Source organism: Quercus lobata, chromosome 2 (genome assembly GCF_001633185.2).
Source record: "Quercus lobata isolate SW786 chromosome 2, ValleyOak3.0 Primary Assembly, whole genome shotgun sequence".
In the NCBI taxonomy this organism is placed as follows: Eukaryota; Viridiplantae; Streptophyta; class Magnoliopsida; order Fagales; family Fagaceae; genus Quercus; species Quercus lobata.
In genome coordinates, this window is record NC_044905.1 from 13,585,245 (window position 1) to 13,606,270 (window position 21,026).

The window sequence follows — 21,026 nt, forward strand, 5'->3', positions numbered from 1 at the left end:
ATTTAACCCAAATAATAATTGGGTAAGTTTGGGTTCAATTAAAATGGGTGGGTTTGGAAGGAAAAATGAGTTTGGGTTTATTTTGCCACTCCTAGATTAAGGTAAGTATACAACAATCCGCCAATGACATGCCAAAATACTAATTGAAGAGAAACTGGAGTAACAGTGGGAGAAGCCAAGGACGGGGGTGGCAGTTTGTTAGGAGACAATCGAGGCCTTAACTACCAAGCCCAGAAAAAAATCATTAATTTGTAACCTATATAGCATGTATTAATAAATTAATGATTTGATACACAATAAACCAGATGAGTGTGCCAGCAACAAGAAGACCAACCACAATTTAGAAGCACATCAAGCCAAAAACCTAAATTATACAACAATTCTGAGTAACTGAACCATTTAATAAAAACCCTGGCGAAGTCAATTACCATCAAACCCAACCTCCTTCCATAATCCTCACAATGACATCCAGAAATCACAGCCATGCCAACTTGAGTTTGTGGGCTCTAGTTACTAGTTGTCCTGCCCAGGGTCACCCTGAACTCGTCGATTTAGTTCATGCCGTAACATCTCTATATATTCCTGCACAGGCCAAATAATATTATGAGCAGTCAAATGTGCCACATCTACTGTAATCATTATTAAAAAGACCTCATGCACAACATAAAAAGCATAAGAATTCATAGCTTCCATAACTACTACCACCAAAACTAAGTTACAGAACAAGAATGCATAGCTTCTAATGCAGACAAATGATCTTGACTGCATTTTTTTTATTGGTAAGTTAAACACACCCAATGAGTTTTGAACCCACATTCTTACTCTCCAGCCCTACTTATAGGGGGAAGAGGTGGCCTTAGATAAGAGTTCATTAGCACCTTGAGTGCATGATGGCAACCCCCCCCCCCCCCCAAAAAAAAAAAAAAACATGCAATTGGTTATAGGTGCACAAAATCATGATTTTGGACACTTACATTAGCAAGACCTTCATCACTGCACAACTCATCCACAAGACCTTCAAAACCACCTTCACTGCCAGATAACTGAACTGCATTTTCAACTACAGAACGGAAAACATTTTGAGGTGGATTCAGGTTTTCAATCCCCTGAGCCACTTGTTGAAGGTTGATCTGAAAACAAAAAACAGACTTTATGTTATCAATTATCAGCCCAAGTTAACAGTAATACAAGCACATGTTTCATATAACTTCAGTTTGACATATCTTCAGATCAAATTATCTCCTATGGTTCCTACTTAAAGATATAAGGCCCAAAGTACGTCAACAACCAGCAGCTGTGGACCTCTTTTAAAAATAATCCATGACAAATGCAGGATTGCAGGATTGTATACAATAGACTTTTTTTAAATATGCAGATTACAGAATTTTAGTATTAAGCACTAAATCCCACAAAACAACAATAAACCACAATTACACAATCAATAAACTAGGTCAGTCAATAAAAATGATGTTATTATAGTAAAATCCAACCAGTCCTTGTTTCCTAATTTCTCTGTTAATAACAAGTAACTACAGATTTAATTTAGAAAACTTGGTCTGTCAATAAAAGTGTTCCAAAATATTTATTAAAAAAAAAAAAATCCATTTAATCAACAACCTGATGCAGTTCAATGAGGTATTAATGTAAAAAATATATTTCAGTTGGGTTTTTTGACAAGGCCATGGAAATAATGTGACCCACATGTAAAACAAGCACTGTTAGTGGGATTTGACTGACAGCCCAGGAGTAACAAATGAAAAAGAGCAAAAGAAAATACATGTACAAGTCCTTTACGAACACGCATGTATACAAACCTGGACATTATGTTCATTAGGTTTGTCATCTCTGCTCAGCGTCCTCCCATTAAATTCTGGCTGGGTTACGGCTTCAGCAGAAGGAAAAAGTTGAGAGGTGGTTGACCCACCGCCAATGGCTCGGGATACAATGGGCATCATCTGTTGGAACATCCTAGACAAATCAAGGCCACCACCTTGGCCTCTTCCAAGCCCAGTGAACATGTTTCCAAGATCTTGGCTGTCAACCTGTTGGGCAATTTGATTGATTGTATTCCTCATCTGTGGGCTCTCAGTGAACTGTTGCAACATATTCCTCAAGACATCCGGAGAGCCAGCCCCAGTTTGTTCTGAAACACCTGCCAATAAACCATTCAAAGCAGGAGTTTGCAAGACCTGAGACATAACACTCGCCATATCAATCTGGTCATCAGAACCTTGCCCTCCCAGAGGTCTACTGTCCATGACCTGCCCAACTACAGAGGGAAGTTGTCCTAGGAGCTGTTCATTTGCATTCATACTATTTGCAGCAGAGCTATGAGATGCTAGAGATTGCAGTAGCTGTTGGCCGCTTGTTCTAATCTGCCGATCTTGATCAACAGAAGCACTGGCTGTACCACCATCACCAACCAGGACCTGTGATTTTTGTGGCCTGCCTCGTCTCTGATTGTATAAAAAAAACATTGATTTAGTAAGTATCTATGAAACAGAAGACACTCAAATCATGTTAACTAAAGAAACCAAAAACTAAACAATGAACCATGTATAGCCCACTACTTCATTTGAAACATAAAATAAAATGAATAGAAGCAAAGCAAAATCAAACATGGCACATGAAGTTATTCAAAACAGAGAACAAAGCCTGAGGGAGAATTCTCAAGTACTAATTTGAAATATACAAACTCAAGCCAACAGGTAATAGTTGACTAAAGCCAATATAGAATCACCACAATATGAGGAACCTACAACGCTAAATACAAATTATAACAAACATCTAAGAAATAAAAATATGTAACGCTTTGTAAAATTATATTAAAAAGGAAATCAGCTATGTTGCACGGACACAGACACGACACGGACACGGGGATACGGCAATTTTTGAAAAATAAGGACACGACACGATGGGGACACAGCAGTTAAATAATTAGTTAAATTTTATATTTAGGCATATTTTTAAATATTTTTAGACATAAAATACGTTTATAATTTATAAGGCAAAACAAAAGGCTGAGTAAAGAAACAAAAATAAATTCATAATAAAAAGTATGAATTTATTAAAAATAAATTCATATTTTTTTATTTATATTTTCTATAAATAAAAAATATAAATTATTAAAAATATTTTTACTTTTATTTTCTATACATACCTAAACATATTTTTTTCATATAATGGTAAACATATACCAATTTAAGAGCAATAGTATAGTATAGTATAGATAATAAAGTCTTTATAAATCCATATTATAATTTAATATATTAATTTTTTTTTAAGAATAAAAATATGTTAGCCTTCAAAAAAATATATTAGCCCTCATGATAATAATAATAATAATATACTACCTACAACCATTTAAAAAAAAAAAAAAAAAAAAAAGGCAAAAAAGGGAAACCCGTTAAACTCTTAAAAAAAAAAATTGAAAAACAAATATTAGCCACGTGGTTGGTATGTGGGGAAACAATAAAACCTACTAGGCACTAGTCTTTCAACCCTTCACTTCACTCAGTATTAAGTACTGACCAGGTCAGGTGGGGCACACAAACTAAGAAATTAAAAAGAGAGAAAACAAAGAAGATCAAGGGTGTATTTGTTTTGGGTGAAAATCACTTCCGGAAATGCGGGTGTTTGGTTGGTCCGGAAAATAGAATTTTCCGGAAATTCAATTTCAGTTGACCGAAAAATATAGGCTTTGACCACGAAAATGAATTTCTGTTCCTATTTTCACTTCAAATGAATTCCGGACCGAGAGAGAGAGAGAGAGAGAGAGAGAGAGAGAGAGAGAGAGAGCGAGAGGAAGAAGAGGCAAACCCCGAGCTCCAGTCCAGTCCGACAATCGCCGGCGAACCCCTAGCTCCAGTCCGCGCCGATCGCACGCACCAGTCGATCTCGCGAGCTCCAGTCTGCGCCGATCACACGCACCAGTCGATCTCCAGTCCGACGATCGCACTGCGCCGCTCGATCTCGCGAGCTCCAGTCCGACGATCGCACCGCGCCGATCGCACCTTCAATCTCGCCTCCGTGCGATCTCGCCTTCGACCCACCGACCTCTCTCTCTGTGTGATTTTGATTTCTATGTGATTTTGATTTCTGTTGTTGTTGTGGTGGTGTGGTGGTGGTGTTTTGGTGGTTGTGGCTTTTGATTGCCGGAGTTTGCAGCCATGGGTTGAATTGTCGTGTGAAAAATTTCTAGGAAAATAGCATTTTCAACCATACAACCAAACACCAGAAAATATTTTTCACAACAGTTTCTGAAATGCAACCAAACACTTAAAAATATTTTCCTTTCCGGAAAATCACTTACATGAAACAAACACAGCCTAACAGGCATAAAAAGAAAACACGCAGGCTCAGAAGCTAACTTGTAGAACACAAAGACGAAGAAGAAGAAGATGAAATGCAATGCAGAAGAAAGAGACGATGAAGAGGGTGGTAAGATGAAATGCAACACAAAGCCGTGTCGGCACTGCGTTGGCGCTGTGTCGGAGAAGCGAAAAAAAAAAAAAAAAAAAAAAAAAAAAAAAAAAAAAAAAAAAAAAAAAAAAAAAAAAAAAAAAGAGAGAGAGAGAGAGAGAGAGAGAGAGAGAGACACTCGCTGGACACCAGAATTTGGTAAGTTGTACCCATTCTAGTGTCCAACACCAACACAATGCCAAAAATGGCGTGTTTGTGCAACCTAGGAAATCAGTACAAGACTCCAACACCACATCTTTATTTATGAACTTCTATTGCTTGATCTGTTGCTAATGCATTTCTCAACATTTAAAAAAAAAATTATAAATAAGTAAATTATTTTAAAAGGGACAAATGGGTGCAACCCATGTACATAGGAGGAGATAACCAACCATCAATTAAAACTACAAAGTTCAATAAACTCAAGTCAATTTGAAAAAGAAAAATATGTGGTGGTAGCCATCCAATCATATAAGAACCTCAAGAACCAAAGCTTTAAGTCCAAATTGATTTCTTACACCCTTCGAAACTTTGGGCATTACCTTTCCTCCAAATACACCACATAAGACACAAAGGAATTGCATTCCATCTATCTACATTACGATGTCAACCAAACCGTCCTTTCCAACAAGACAGCAAATTAACAAAACTTTAGGCATGACCCACTGATTCCAAAATAGACATAAAACCATACCCCACAACTCCATAGCAACATCACAAATATACATAAAACCACAGTACACTACTCTAGCAATATTCAAGTGAAGATGCAAGTGATTAGTAGTTTCCATACTCTTTTTTTTTTATAGGTAGTAGTTTCCATACTCTTCATACAGATACAACACCAATCTACCACTACTATTTGGTGCTTCCTCAAATTATCCATCGTTAGGAATTTCCTTAAGGGCACAATACATCCTAGAAAACTTAGTAAAAGGTTTTAACCTTGCACTCCCGGTGTTATGAAGATTTCCAATATATTTCCTATTCCTCCCATCTCCTACAAACTTTTGTAAAGTACAGGGTATCCAGAAAAGAGACAAGACAACTCCTAACCTTGCAAAGCTCTAATGAAACTGATATCCCAATGAAAGCTACCACATTGCATGATCATCCGCCACTGAAGCCTCTTTATGTTGTGCAATGCTAGTTAGTTCCAGAAAACGTTGTGTGTACAATAAACTAACAAGAAGAGCATAACCAGTGAAACCAGAACTACGGAAAAGCAATTATTATTTTTTAAATAATGAAATCTTATCGAATTAAAAAAAAAAAAAAAAAAAAAAAAAGAAAAAAAAAAAAAAAAAAGAAAGTCACCCGAGTATACAGGATGTATTCGACTAAGGACCAAAACAATCAAACACACAAATTACAATGATCCATCAAGTCACAAATCAAACATACAGAAAACTACTCCCTTGGTTCCGGTGTGTCAAATATGGTTAGTTTGGCAGGAACGCAATACTCGTAACTTTGAAGATAAAGAGAAATCTCTAGAACTATTAAAATCTCTTCTGTTTGGTACTTTGTTTCAGTGGTCTTGAGTTTGGGGTTACACAAAGTATTTCCATTCATGCTTTTCTTCATTCTATTAGTCTTACTCCTTGAGTTTATTGTATTCGTTTCCAGTTCAGAATGTTCATCATTGTGAACATGCTGAACTTTTTATCAATAAAATCTCTATTACCTATCAAAAAAAACAAAAAACATATAGAAAACTTCCGACATCTGACATCCAGGCCAACAAAGTTCGAAAGAAAAAAAGTTTAAAATCCAGTACAGTCCTTTCTAAATCTTCAAAACTCTAGTTGTTTCTCTTCTGCCATATGCACCACATCAAACAATGAGGGATAGCCATCCAAATAACACTAATATTATAATTGATGTCCAAACTTTCCTTGCCAACACATCAGTAAATCCACTAGAGTCTTTGGCATCACCCCTTGAATACCAAACAAAACAAACACCATAGTCCACAACTCAATAGCAATAGGACAATGAAGTAACAAATGATCTACGGATTCCCCGTTACCTTTGCATATATAACAACAATCCAAAATCCAAACATTTTTTTTTTTATTTTTTTTTTATAAGTAATAAAATCCATTGATAGTAGAAAAAAAAACCCACACACACACACAGAGGACGTTTACTAAGAAAAGCAGGAGGCTGACATATTGAAGTTGAAAAAGCTAGGGGCCAAGGAAATAATGGAGGAAAAGGGTATTGAAAAACCAAAGCACACAGGACGTGTACTAATGGAAGCAGGAGGCTGACATATTGAAGTTGAGAAAGGTAGGGGCCAAGGAAAAAATGGAGGAAAAGGGTATTGGGAACTGTTGTGAGGACAGAGGGTGGAAAGGGTGGGGAAAAGGTATAGAGGGTGGCGGGGAAGGTGGGGAAGGTAGAGACAGTGGTGAGTGAGATGGTTGAGGGGGGAAGTTATTGTAGTAGAAGGGAGAGTGGAAGAAGACATATTAAGATAATTTGGCAAGCCATTGTTGCATTCCAAACATTTCTTTTCTGTAAATTACCAATCGTCAAAATTTTCTCCAACGCTGTAATCCAAACAAAAAAAGCACCTCTAGAAGGGACCTTAGGCTTCCATATGCTTTTCCATGGGGAGGAGGATCACTAGCAAAAGTCAAAACCTGCTAACAGCTACGAACCTCAAAACCCCTACTCTTATTCGGCTTCCAACACATCATGAACTATGGAAAAGCATTTATCTTAAAACTAAGCAGAAAATGGCACAGAAAGAGCAAGAGCACACAAACTAACTCATATAAGACACAACTGAACAATAACAAAGAAAGAAAATTGACAAAGTAGCCTGGTGTGTATATTTCCTTTCATATTCTCACAAATATTTTACCTGTTTCTATAAATAACATAAATCATTCATTTCCCTCCTCTTTATTTAAAAAAAAAAAAAAAACATGTGATACTTTAGTCAAATGTTCTGTCCTCCAGCAAATTGCATTTTAACATGCAAACACAAAAACTGTGCTACCTTACCTAGCAATTTTGTGCAAATATAAGCACTTGCATAAATCTAAAGTGAACAATTAGCTGCTTGGGCATTATATTTGTGTCAATAAATCCATGCATCTTACCATAGGCACTTAAACAAGGAGAAAGTCTTTAGACAACTTTTGTGCCACAACTCTAATGTGGTTGATGGTGAGTGGTGGAGAGAAGAAGATAGGTCCATGTGAAAGTGATAGAATGCAATTGACTACACCAAAGTTGTGGCAAAACTTGTGGATCTATAATAACTCACACGTAAATTCCCATCCTACCACGGAAGTGTCCAATAAAACAGACCGTTGTCCAGCCATTACTGAACCACCCCATAGTCCAAAACTAGACGAGTAAAACATAAAATATATTTTGCAGTGACCAAACCTAAGCTGGCACCCAGTGAAATCTACAACAACCCCCAAGTCCACACCACAACCTTTGCCTACAAGGACGTGTGGGGGCACAAGACCAGCTCTTCTGTTTTCCTCTCAAAGATAATGTCTAGGGGGCTTATTTGGTCCCTTAACATCCCCCAGCAGTCTATTCCCTGGTGATAACAAACACCCCACTATGTCCATCTCCATTAGATGTTGAAACATCACACCAAGTACACCATAAGTGCAAAGCTGAATTTATAGCAATAATTTATTGAGAGAAGAGAGATATTTATCTTTCAATAAGCTATTTTAAGGAATATTATAAAATACAAAATTAGCTTACCTTACGTTCCAAACCTGCCAGTCCTAATCCAAGTGGAACAGCTTTGTCACCCTCAGTTGCATCATGCTTCTCACCAGATCTTAGAGCATTTTCCTGAACACACTCAGGCTTTGCCACTGTTCCTCCACTTAAACAACTCACAGCACTTCCGGAGGCAGAAACATCTTTTAAGCCAGTTGAAGCATCATTATTACTTAATTGGTCACATTTAGGATCATGCTGTTTACAATCAATAAATCAGTACAAGATTCAAACAACAATCAAGAAAGTAGCAGAAATTACTTATCAAAAAAAGTAGCAGAAATAAGATCCCCATTTTGTGCACAAAATCTACCTTCTGACCTTCACTTTCAGGTGTGCTTCCAGATATAAATGCATCTGATTCCCCAACTCTGTTGATCAAGTTGGCTGTCAAGGTATTTGGATGTTCATTCCCTACATCACTACCTGCACCTGATTGACCAGATGAACTTTGAACAGTTGATTCTACTTGACCTGTATAAAGAAATATCAGCTTGGTGAATTGAGCAGCATAATACCTGCTAACATATTTATAATAAATGGATTCAGGTTAAACAAAATAAATAAACAGCTAGCCACCTGATGAAACCATGTTATCTCCTTGCATATTTCCAATTAAATTTCTAAATCGAGAATATCCTTCAGACATAACAGAGGATAGTGAAACAGAATCAGAAGGTGGCTGTGAAACAGAAACTAGTCCAGGTTGAGCTACACCGGAATTTGCAACACCACCAGGGCGTGATGTCGCAATGACACTTCTCAGAGGTAGCACCCTTGTTGCACCTGAATCACCAGAACCAGCACCATTACGGTGCTCTCCCTGTGTTCCTTCCGCATTACTTGCCCTTGTACCAACCGCTGAAACAATTGGCGCTAGGGAAGTACCTGATATTAAATAGCATCAAATCACCATATAGAAGTTACATGGTGCAGGTAAGTATAAAAAAAATCCTTACCAGCATGTATATGAATGTTGATGTGCCTTGGGGCATTCCCAATACCAACAGAACCCAAAGTCATGGGATTTGGCTGAGGAACAGAACCGCCAAAGAGGGAGCTGGTTTGAAAAGGAGACGGCTGCAAATAATAATACATCACTAATCCATAACTGACACCAAACCATCGCAATCATTTAGAAGCCATAACAACTAGGATTTAACATAGCAAATCTACAATTTCTTTATGGTCCGTTTGGATTGAGGGGGAGGGAGGGGGGTAGAGTAGAGTAGAGTAGAATTGGCCCAAAATTAATCTATTTTCAGCCAACTCTACCCTACTCCCCTCCACTCTCCCTCCATTCTCCCTCAATCCAAATGGACCGTTAGAGTCTATTAGCTTGTTCTACTTATTCACCGTACTTGTTAGTTTATACATTTGTTCTCTATTTGGAGACTAGAATATGCCTGATTCCTATTGAATGTCCTTACTACACTCCATCAAAATTGAATTGGACTTTTTTTTATCGGTCAAAATTGAATTGGACTTCATGGAGCATCTGCCTTAGTCATGAACAAGACTTTAGTTTCAGGAGAAAATAATATTATTGCTGAATACCAATGATTGATTTAGAGACAAGAATGAGTCATTCAATAAACATATTGACCCCTTTTTTATTATAAGTAATAATACTTTATTGAAAAAAAGAACTACCTCACATACACAAGAGTACACAAAATAATCCTGAAGTTACAAAAATTAATAGTTACAATTTAATGAAAGAGAATCAATGAAATCTAGAATGTAATGTATCTCGCTGTGACCCAAAACACAAGACCATTCAGACAAAGTTGTTGGGAAAGACAAAATATTGACCTATCCATGACAAATATTGCAATAAGTTACTCGCCTAAGATATTGCTACTTTAACTTTAAAATATTCTATTATCAAATCAGTCTCACAGATACCTTACATGTCCAAAAATTTCCTAATCTAGCGAACTGATATTTGAAATGCTTAATATTAGGTAAAAGAATTGATAAAGCGTGCAGCTACTAACAAACCTGAACCATTATAGGATTAGGGCCTGATGAAGATATGTACACTGCAGGCCCAGCATTTACAACAGATTCTGCCTGCAAATCGAACCGCTAGAATTTTTTAAATGCTTTTGACACACAAATGAACTAAAGCACAGAAGAGGGATAAGACTTATACAGGAGACTGTCCCATTCGCAGTGTCAAAGCCGTGCGGCCAAGCTCAAGAAGAAGGGCACCTAGATGTTGCATTGAGATTCCCAATTGCATTGATTCTGCTTGTATTTGGCCCCTTATAGTGGGATCAGAAGAAGATCCCTCTTGCTCCAAGCGTCCTGCAATATGCTACAAAGTTGCAGCAAGTTACAAACAACACATAATCAGATAATAAGGCAAAATCCAAGGAATGTAAAATTGGCACATCTTAATGAATATATCAGCTTCATCAAACTCATGTTACAGTAATAAGAATCTTATACGAAAAATAAATAGCTGATACAATACATCAGCTTTGGAAAAGTGTAACTCATCTGTCAAAGGTACTTATTGAAGCACTGCATAAAAACATTGTAATCAAAGAAAGTTCTGTAAGATAAATGTCCCAAGGCATATAATATGATAAAAAAAAAATTTTGACTTACTTTCCTCCATACTTTAACTTAAGTATCTCCAGGGATCAAAACTTTTCAGTACTAATTAATTTTTTAGATACTGTGACTGCATCACAATGAAACATGCACAGCACAATACAATGAGATGTTGACAATATGTTTTACACTGAACATTGAAACCATTCAATGCACTGATAAAATTAACTTCAGTGGGTGGATGGCAGATGACCCACAGCCAGAAAGGGACTCTTATGAGTTAAAATGTGCTGCTTAGGGCTTCCTTATGCTTTGTTTCTTATGTTTAAAACCAATATAATTTCTCCATTCGAAAAATTTAAATGCAACGTGTAACTGTGTTTCTTATGTTTTGGAGATCATTTTTATTTATGAGAATTTGAGTGCAATGTAGAAGATGCACATATTTCTTCTGTATGCTTTAAAACACACACACACGCACATATTAACTCTATATTGTTACATACTTTATTATCATTATAAGGATTTACCTTGCATGCTAAAACAAACTGTGTCACTCTTTATCCTGTGTGTTTGGCATCAACTTATTTAGCTTTTTGCTGAAAGTGTATTTGTACTTTGAAAAAGTGAGATTTTAAAAAGATGCATATCAAGGCTAAAAGCTTAAAGCTGACCAAATAAGCTACGGACAAACGGACACTTAATAAATCCATTTAGAATTCTTATGATCCATATATATTTCAAAAATAATACCAGATTCAGTGAAAAAATATTGGAACTAATGAAACTCCTCTCTTTTACTCATCAAGAAATGTTCCAAAAGTTGCTAAATGTCACAACAAACCCAAATGTATTCTTCCACAAAAGAGACAAAAATCAGAAATAATGGATATAATCTAACAAAAAGCCAAAAAAGAGGTAGAGAACAGACATACACACAAATATAGTGCAGCAAAAGGAACAAAACAAAGTCACCCAAAAAAACCCAAAATTTAAAGTGTTCTGAATATGGTGATTACAGATAGTGCAGCAACAGCATGACCACTGAGAAGCCGTTCTGCTTGACGCAGGACAATGCTCAATGCTTCAGGTGAAGGCAACCCCCGTGCGCTGGAAGGTAATTCCACCCTTGGTAGGTCACGGGAGTTAGTCAAAGATGAATTCGGCTGATACCCTACATCATGGAGAACCAGTTAATTTTAAGCAATCATTTGCAACTAAAAGTTATAAAGGTTTTGGAATCACCATTTTGAGACAGTGTCTGCTCCATGCGATTCATAAACTCAGAGAGAGTGTTCAATGAATCAGGGATAGGCTGAAATGAAGGGGAAAAAAGAAGAAGATATATGAAAGACAGTTTAATGCAAAACACAAGTGAATCATCAATGTAAGAATATATAACTACCATATGAAGGGAAGGAACAGGTACTGCTGCTGCAGCCAATGGGATTTGCACAACTTGAGGTAAAGATTGGAATGGCTGACTAGAAAATGCCTGCCCAGACTGTGCTTGATTTCCTGTTTGGGCCTGGCCTCCAACATTACCACGCATCCCTTCTGTTTCGTTTCCTTGAGTAGGCTGACCGGGAGCATTTGGCTATGGGAAAAAAAATCATCTTAATATGCTTTACATAAAAATAAAAAATAAATAAATAAAAAAAAAAGTGTCACGTTATCCCTTTGACGGATCAAATTTTCTATATACACACACAACAACCACAAGCAAAAGACAATATTAGTCAAAACCACTATACAGTTCCTTCCCATGTGCGTCAGGCATTGATCTTTGATCAGATGTTAGTTGCCATCCAAATCATGTGCACCTAATTATGCTTAATGTATTGCCTTAAGTCATAGTTCAGTGCCAAACTTAAGTGGTTAAAAACTTATAATTGAAGGAGAGAATATGACCAATAGCATATGTATCCTTTATTCAAGTTAAGTCATGAAGCAGAGAGAATTAAAGATCATGCTAGAGCCAACACAAAGACGGTAAATACGAAAAAAAAAAGTGAACATTGCAAAAATGAATATATATATATATATATATATATATATACCAAGCAAATGGAAAAGGTGATAAGAAGGCTATATACAAAGTGTTATGCAGTCAACAAGAGGAGTTTGAGATCTGACGGATGTGTAAGTGAATGATATTTACAGTAACCAGTAAATAGGTTTGACATGGTTCAAACAGGGATTGCAAAGAAGAAAGAAATACCATGAAGGTAGAAAGAAAAATAATAATAATATATGAACCTCCAAAAGTGTAAATCTAGTTGAGTATATATAGATCACATTGTTAAAAATGCTCTCCTCTTGGATAACTGAGATGCAAGATGCATCCAACATATAAATTTTTTTAATAAGTGCATCCAACATAGAAATTAATATAGATGAGCACCATTGCAAGGTTTGTGCATTACTTACCGCGGTAGACTGCGTGCCAGAATTACCAACAGTTGTAGTCTGGCCACCCAGTCCTATTGAATTCAAAACTGCCCCAATAACCTACAATTCAAACAAAAAACCATAAGGTCCTGTTGCAATAGTAATTGACATAAACCCACCTCGCCACAAACCCTAATACTAAGATACAAATTAAAGCAAGACTTTCACCAACTATGAGCAAGAAAACACACCCGGCTAAGGTCAGGAACAACGCCTTCACCTTGATCCCCAACATTAAAGGTCCCAAGAACTACACTGTGGGAAACTTGCCCAATTCGATTACGAGGGTTGCCAGCACTGGAATCATTTCCTGCCAACTCGCATGAAAAAATAAAAACACAATTAGTTTTTACAACTGATGGTTTTCATTTTAGAGAACCAGTCCAAACCCAATATAGTGCAGAAGAAACTTTGCCTGAAAACCAACCTCTATTACCATCATTCCCAGCTGTCTCTCCAGTACCTGGACCAGATGAAGGTTGAGACTGTGCTGGCTGCCTTTCCACTAAATGCAATGTGTGTCCATTTTCCACATCTACAACCACTTAAGGAACTACTTTCTGAAAGTAATCAATATAAAGCTGGTAGCACAAATGAACCCATTCTAGGAACTATAAAGACCAGTGACAAACTCACTGACAATCAGATTTATGCAGCCCGATATGCTCAATAATTAAACATTGAAGGATAAACATCATATAATAAACAAAAGTAAATCCAATCCACAGCTCGAAATATAAATTCTATAAACAGCATAATACTTCTAGCAAGGATATGCTAAATAGATTAATCCAAACTAAGCACTAGTCAATGACCTATGGAGAAGAACAAAAGACCAACTTTTTCTAAGTACATTAAGTTCACTCAACTTGTATTTACAAACACAGAGACTTATCAGCAATCATCCAACCAAGCCCTTTATAAACCATAAAATTAGCAATAGACCAATAAATAACTTTACACTTGTTGAGTTCAACCTAGCCAATGAACTCTGGCCTAAATAACACTTACCCCTCTCATAAGAATTGGTATAGGGTAAGGTCGTAGGTTCAAAACCCATTGGGTAGCTATGAAAGTTAAACAAAAAAAAAATTTATTGACTTCTTAAAGCAAACATGATTAGTTCTCCATTGGTTGGATACGGTATTCAGAAAGAAGATGATCGTCCTTTAAGACCCTTCCCCTAAAAATCAGCCGTTGCTGACCAACTGGGACAGTAGTTTCATTAGCTATTTTCTCCTTAAACGATGAAACACGCATCTGAAACAAATTGGTAATGACAAGAATTAAAATTAGAAACTAGGCAAGTTACAAATAAACCTGCTTAAGCAAGATAACTGTGAATAAGGTCCTGATCTATTTTTAAGCAAGAAAACTGATTGGTGCTCACATTTTTATCCACTTCAAAAGTGTAAATTTGGGAATCAAGAGTCTTGATATTGAGCTTGACAGTTGAATCTGAGCTTTCCCCAGAAACATTTCCAGCACTGGAACCTTCATCAGAGTGCTGATCCGCCATGCTATATGAAAAGCAACAGAGGTATAAAACACGAGAAATGTACTCAATCAATGCAGTATACTCTTACAGAAGCAGCACAAAATACAGAGTGTAGGTGGCTAAAAAATGTTTAAAAAAAAAAAAACCAAAATCCAAGTGACCCTAAGCATTATGGCCCCACAATAAAAAGGAATCGGAATACCATACTGATCGTTAATTATCGACTCAGGAGACCCGAGACCACCTTAACTTACATATTTAATACACATTATAATCAACCATAAGGGGAAAAAAAAAAGGTTATTGCATCCATATCTCTTTTTTCAGTCCATAAAATAAAGCCGCTAGCTAATGTAGAATACGGAGATAATTGAAATGCAATGCCAAACAGCGACGCTATGCAAAATGTACACTTTCAACTTTCTATTTCTGCTAGTTAAAAGAACGGTTTCTCTCTTGATTTGCAAGAGAAAGAAAGACCAAAGTTTACTTTGTCTAAAAGTAGACATATTGCACCTGAAAATGGATTCCCACTAACACTGTCATTATTATACAAAAACCATGACTTATAATGGGCATTAACATCATTGCCCTAATTCCCACAATTGGGTTCATGAAATTTCTCATTTCCAATACCACATTTGGGAATCAGAAACTAATGCATATGACAATTCAATTTCCAAACATCATTGCGTTGTGCTTTTTGTTAGATTAAATTTAGAGAGTTTCAAAATGTACGGCACAAAAGACTAAAAATGCTAAATTTTGCAAGAACGCAGTAGATATTCTAGACCTAGATTTTGTCAAATCCAGAATCTAAACAAAATTCGCTGAGCGAGAAAGTAAATTAGCAGAGGTGAAGCTTTGAAAAACCATTTCTCCACTCGGTACCAAACGCCAATAATCAACATCGAATTTTCAAAATCCAAAAGGAAAGAACTTTTCAAGAAAGAAAATCAAGACAACGAACCCTGAATAATCTCAGGTACAATCGCGATTACAAGGCACAAGAATCGGCTTAGGGATTTAATGAAAATTGAGAGAGAGAGAAATTGTAAGCGAACCTTGGAGATGCTGAAAATGAATAGGAGAGTGTGAAGTATTTGGATTTGATCGCCGAAGAAAGTTGAAAGGGGTTTACGTTATGACTTGATGCGAAAGCAAATTAGCTTCTTGCACAGAGAGAGAGAGAGAGAGAAAGCGAGAATGAGCACTCTCTTGGTCTTTTGCAGTCTCGGTCTGGCTTTGTTGTTTAAGGATTTTTTTTTTTGCAATAATGTAAAGTTGTTTAAGAATTAATATTCCAGAATAATCTAGATGGCTAGTCCTCAAAATCATTCCCAAAAAATAAAAAATAAAATAAATGATACGTTGTCGTAACAGTGCTGCGTTGGCACTTGCCCAAGAGCGCTTTTTTTTTTTTTTTTTTCCTTAATCAAATTTTTAAAGGACTTGTGAGTCGTGTGTAGTCATTGCCCAGCTGCCATTTGGGCTTTTAGGTAAGCCCATGGAACTATCTGCCATTAGGCCCATTAGTTACCCCCGTTATCACATTTTTGAAGCAAGGCCAGTATTCATTACTCGTTACTCAAACCCACGATCTCATGGTAATTTTGAGTGTTTCTAATAAAGATGTTCAATATTCTTTTTTGAGATAAAATTTCCTTGTATTGGTTTTTGTTGTAAGAGAAAATTAAACCCTATATTTTTTATTTGACGACAATATATTTTACTAGTTGAACTAACTAGAATTCACAAGACATCCAATCTTCAAATCACCCTACTCTCATAGTAACTATCAAATAATTCTAAAAAAAAAATCTATGGACAGAACAAATCTCATTAACATTTTCATAACACTCTTGTTTTTAATTGTGATGAGTTCCAGTCTATTATTTTATTTTGATCTATAAGAGATTGACACTTTAATTGTTTTGAAAATATTGTGACAATTTGTTATGTCCCAAGCACAACTAAAAAAAATGCGCTAAATGTTTAGGGTATACTTGGTAACTATTTTTTCTCCTTATTTTCTGTTTCCAAAAATAATTTTCTATTTTTGAGATAAAAAACTTATTTGGCAACCCAAAATGGACAAAAAATAAAAATTGTTCTCAAAACTCAATTTATGAAGAAAATTGGAAATATGCAAAAAACTGTTTTCAATTTATAATTTTCAAAAGTCAATGAAAATACACATTTAATTTAATGAATTTGTCTCATTTAATGAGTTAGTATAATAGTTCAAATCCTAGTAACAACATATTTTAGTATTTTCTATTTTTTTCTTCAAAAAACTATTTTTTAATTTCAACTAACCAAACATGTTTTTTATTTCAAAAATACAAGAATTTTTTTTTTTTTATATTCCCAAAAATAAGTTTTTGAAAATAGAAAACAAAACCTTAATAATTTTTTTATAAACAAGTTGGTAAACAGTGCAATGCACCAAAAAGTTTAACGATTTTTTTATCTTCTTTTATAAAAATATATATATATATATTAAATTTGATAATTATAATATTTTATTATTTTATTAATGCACATTTATTGTTTGTATTTGAATATGAAATTATATATAATAACATTAGGCATTTATAATAATTTATTTATATATGAAATTATATATTTGTCTATTTAAAAACCAATATTTTAATAGAAGGTTTAATTATGGAATTGTATTTTATTTCAATTAAGGAATATACAATAATAATAATAATAATGTATAAAATTATGAGGCCTCAAAAGCTTATATGACACAATATTATGATGCTAATCAAAATCGAACATATTCAATTTTATATATATTTTGTAGATTATAAAAGGCATCATGGAAGTATATATTTTATATATATTTTGTAGATTGTAGATTATACAAAAAAAAAAATATATATATATATATATATATTTTTTTGTATATTTTATATATATAGTTTATATTATCATGTAAGTGTAAATTTCATAACAATATAAACTGCACCTATAAAATTCCTAAATCTTTTTTCTTAATTCATTTGCATAATTTTTTTCTTATATTTTGGCATTTTAGCATTTTGGGAGCCAAAAAAAAAAATCCAGTACCAAATTGGCAAATTAACCACCATTGAGATATTTTATGAACATAAAATTAAAAAACAATTCTCAAAAAATCTTATGGGAATCTTTTATATATATATATATATATATATATGGATTATAATGTGCTTTTAGATTTTTTTTTTTTTTTTTAATTCCAAACAAAACTTTTAGAAACTATTTCAATTTTTTTTTATCCCTTCAAAATCAAAAACCCACCAAACAACGCCAAGGAAGAAAACACAATCATCAAGGTTGACCCCAAGTCAAAAAAGTCAGTCCTTAAAAAACCATTTTAGTGAAATCTGATTTTAGAGCTTGAAACCTTAACAAATTCATCTATAATCAGGTTTAGAGATTATAATAATAATAATAATAATAATAATAATGCTCATCAAAAGGCTTTGGGTGTTCCTTGCTGTGTATGAAGTGTAACATGTTGATTCTGTTTAGTTTTGTGAATCGTGTACTGCACAAGTATATGAATAGCTTATGGTTTTATTAGAAAACCTGAAATTTTTTATATGCTAGAGTGTGGAATGTTTGAGATTAAATTACTTCAACTACAACCTTAGATTCCGTAGCCATTCTTCGCCTTCTCTGGTATGAAGAGTGGTAATATCTTTCTGATTTCATCTATCTGTAACTTGCATTTTTCTGTTTATCTTTGCTTGATTAATTTCATAATACAGAGCCTAACACATACTTATTCGCAGGGAATTCTTTTGACTGGAGCACCCGGAACTGGAAAGACTTTTCTTGCCAAGGTAAGATTTTAGTGTCTATAATCCTGCAAATGGTTATTTACTTTGTGATGAGCCCTTTTCCAATCTGTATATGAACTTAGAGCACTGCTTCTGTTAGAGTGGCCAGCATGACCATTAGAATCTTGTCTGAGCGTTGTGTTACAATTTGCCAGCTACCATTTTGTTAAGATGTTTAAGATTATTACTTTTACTGTAAGATTCCATGCATATGTATTTAATGAAGATACTAGTTGTGAATTTAATTTATCTAAAAAAAAAGTGAATTTAGGATGCTGTGAATGGAAGTAGGCAGTAATTTACAAAATGCGTTATCTAATATGTGATTGATGAAAAATTGGTGTGCATTTAAACACCAAGTGGAATTAAAGTTCTCTGTTTTTTTTTTTTAATTTTTAATTTTTTTTTTTTAAGTTTCTGCCTTCAAGACATTGCACAAGAAAAAGTAAATGTTTAATTGTTTATACTGGTTGGAATTTGTTTCCATGAAAATAAAAGAAGAGAGGAGGTGGGTGGTGGGGTGCTCCAAATGGTGTGTGAACAGTGGCTAAGTCAGGAATTTTTCTTTGTGGTGGGGGCATGTTTAAAATGAGATCATAAATTTTTAACATGTATATACTATATTTATATTACGTATAATGAAAAATGTTATATTCACAATAAATTTTAGGTAACAGGTTATTACTGATTTTAATCTAAGACCACCACTAAAATTATCTTTTTACCCACCAACAACAACAAATAACAACCCACCACCTAAAATTTATTGTGAAAATATTGTTAAAATGTTATAGACATGACATTTTTCTATATACAATAATATTTCTGTCATTGAATGCATAAAAAAAACATATAATCAAATAAGTGAATAACCAATCATATATTTTTATCAAATTTATAATAATATATTATATTTATATGATATATTAATATAGTATAGGGTAAATTCCACAAACCTACCCTGAGGTTTGGGACAATACCAATTAAGTCCAAAACATTCTAAAACCTACCAATTTAGTCCTCTTCAGTGATAAAAAGACAATTTTATCCCTACACTTCAGTGATAATTCCAATCTTCCTCTTATTCATTCTCTCTCTCTCTCTCTCTCTCCGTTCCTCTCCCCTTCTCTCTTCTCTCTCTCTTTCTCAGATCTCTCTCTCAAAACCCACCGCCCAACAAACCCATATCACCCACAGCCACTAGAAAAGTCACTAACCACCAAACTCATATCATCTTCTTCGGCAATAATTCCGGCATCGTTGACTGGGAACGAAAGGCTACTCCGGCGGATCGAGCCGTACAGTCTCTTAGCGTCAAGAGGAACGGTGCTCCAAATCAAAACATGCCGAAACTCATCCTCAAGCTGAGACATCGCATGCTGAATCGCCGAATAAGCCCGATCCACAATCTCCGAATCGGACCTCACCGAATAGAAAGAGAAGTTTTTTGTTTTGTCTGAGCTAACATAAATAAATCTTACAATTTTATGGATGATTATTCTATAATTTTATCATGTGTATATGTATTGGTTTCTTGAAAAGTTAGTGGATGTTTCTGGGTTTGATTTAAAAATGGGTTCTTGGTGGTGAATGTTTTGTTTAAATGTGTTGATTTCTGTTGGTTTGTAGAGTAGGTTTCTGGGTTTGATTAAAAATGGGTTTTTGGTGGTGAATGGTTTGTGTATATGTGTTGAATTTTGTTGGTTTTATAGGGTATGTTTCTGGGTTAGGTTAGAGATGGGGTTTTGGTGTTGAATAATTTTATGTTGTTTTAACAAAGTAAAAGAAGAATTTATAAGAAAAGAAAGGAATGGCGGAACAGGGATTGGAAAGGAGCCAAACAGTTGATCTCAAGAAGCACCTTTTTGGGATTATCCCTCCCCTTCAGTGATTTTTGAGAGAGAGATCTGAGAGAGAGAGAAAGAGAAGAGAGAAGGGACAAATTTGTCTTTTAAGGACTAAATTGGTAGGTTTTAGAATGTTGTGGACCTAATTGGTATTTTCACAAACCTCAGGGTAGGTTTGTGGAATTTACCCTATAGTATATTTATCATTCACCATTTTAATAATAAAAAAATGCTTTGTTCATAATATTTTCACAATATTTTCACCATAAATCTTAAGTAACAAATTATTATTGGTTGTTATTGGGGAGCCAAAAATTAATTTCAATTGTGAATTTAAATTAGAACTAATTAGAAAATTAGAATCAATATCAACTTATTAACTATAATTTATTGTAAAAATATAGTGAGTGTAGCACTTTTATTAAAAAAAAAAAATTAATGAATAATAGAACAAGAGAATGAAAGCCAATAAGCTAGGCACCTAGCTGGGAGTAACTGAGATCACATTTTTCTTTTAAAATGTATAGTTTTAAAACCATACACGTGGTCCTCTGGGATTAGAGCAAATAGTAAAGTATTTTTGGACTTAGAAATCTGTGA

At 34.7% G+C, this 21,026-nt stretch overlaps 1 protein-coding gene across 2 annotated transcripts; it reads right to left on the minus strand.

Moving 5' to 3' along the window:
* Positions 1-238: 238 nt before the first annotated feature.
* On the minus strand, positions 239-16,007 carry LOC115974593 (large proline-rich protein BAG6). Of its 2 annotated transcripts, none has more exons than XM_031095012.1 (18): positions 15,805-16,007; positions 14,633-14,762; positions 14,385-14,502; positions 13,670-13,777; positions 13,434-13,552; positions 13,222-13,302; positions 12,197-12,388; positions 12,037-12,106; positions 11,811-11,965; positions 10,385-10,549; positions 10,231-10,302; positions 9,186-9,306; positions 8,806-9,102; positions 8,540-8,700; positions 8,206-8,424; positions 1,815-2,456; positions 975-1,130; positions 239-582 (listed from the first exon to the last, which is right to left on the minus strand). In XM_031095012.1, the coding sequence occupies exons 2-18, from the start codon at positions 14,759-14,761 to the stop codon at positions 514-516; spliced, it is 2,874 nt and encodes a 957-aa protein (XP_030950872.1). In that variant the 5' UTR covers position 14,762; positions 15,805-16,007; the 3' UTR covers positions 239-513. The 2 variants fall into 2 exon arrangements, with proteins under 2 accessions (XP_030950872.1, XP_030950871.1); XM_031095011.1 differs by having other exon boundaries at positions 8,806-9,114.
* Between the last annotated feature and the right edge of the window lie 5,019 nt (positions 16,008-21,026).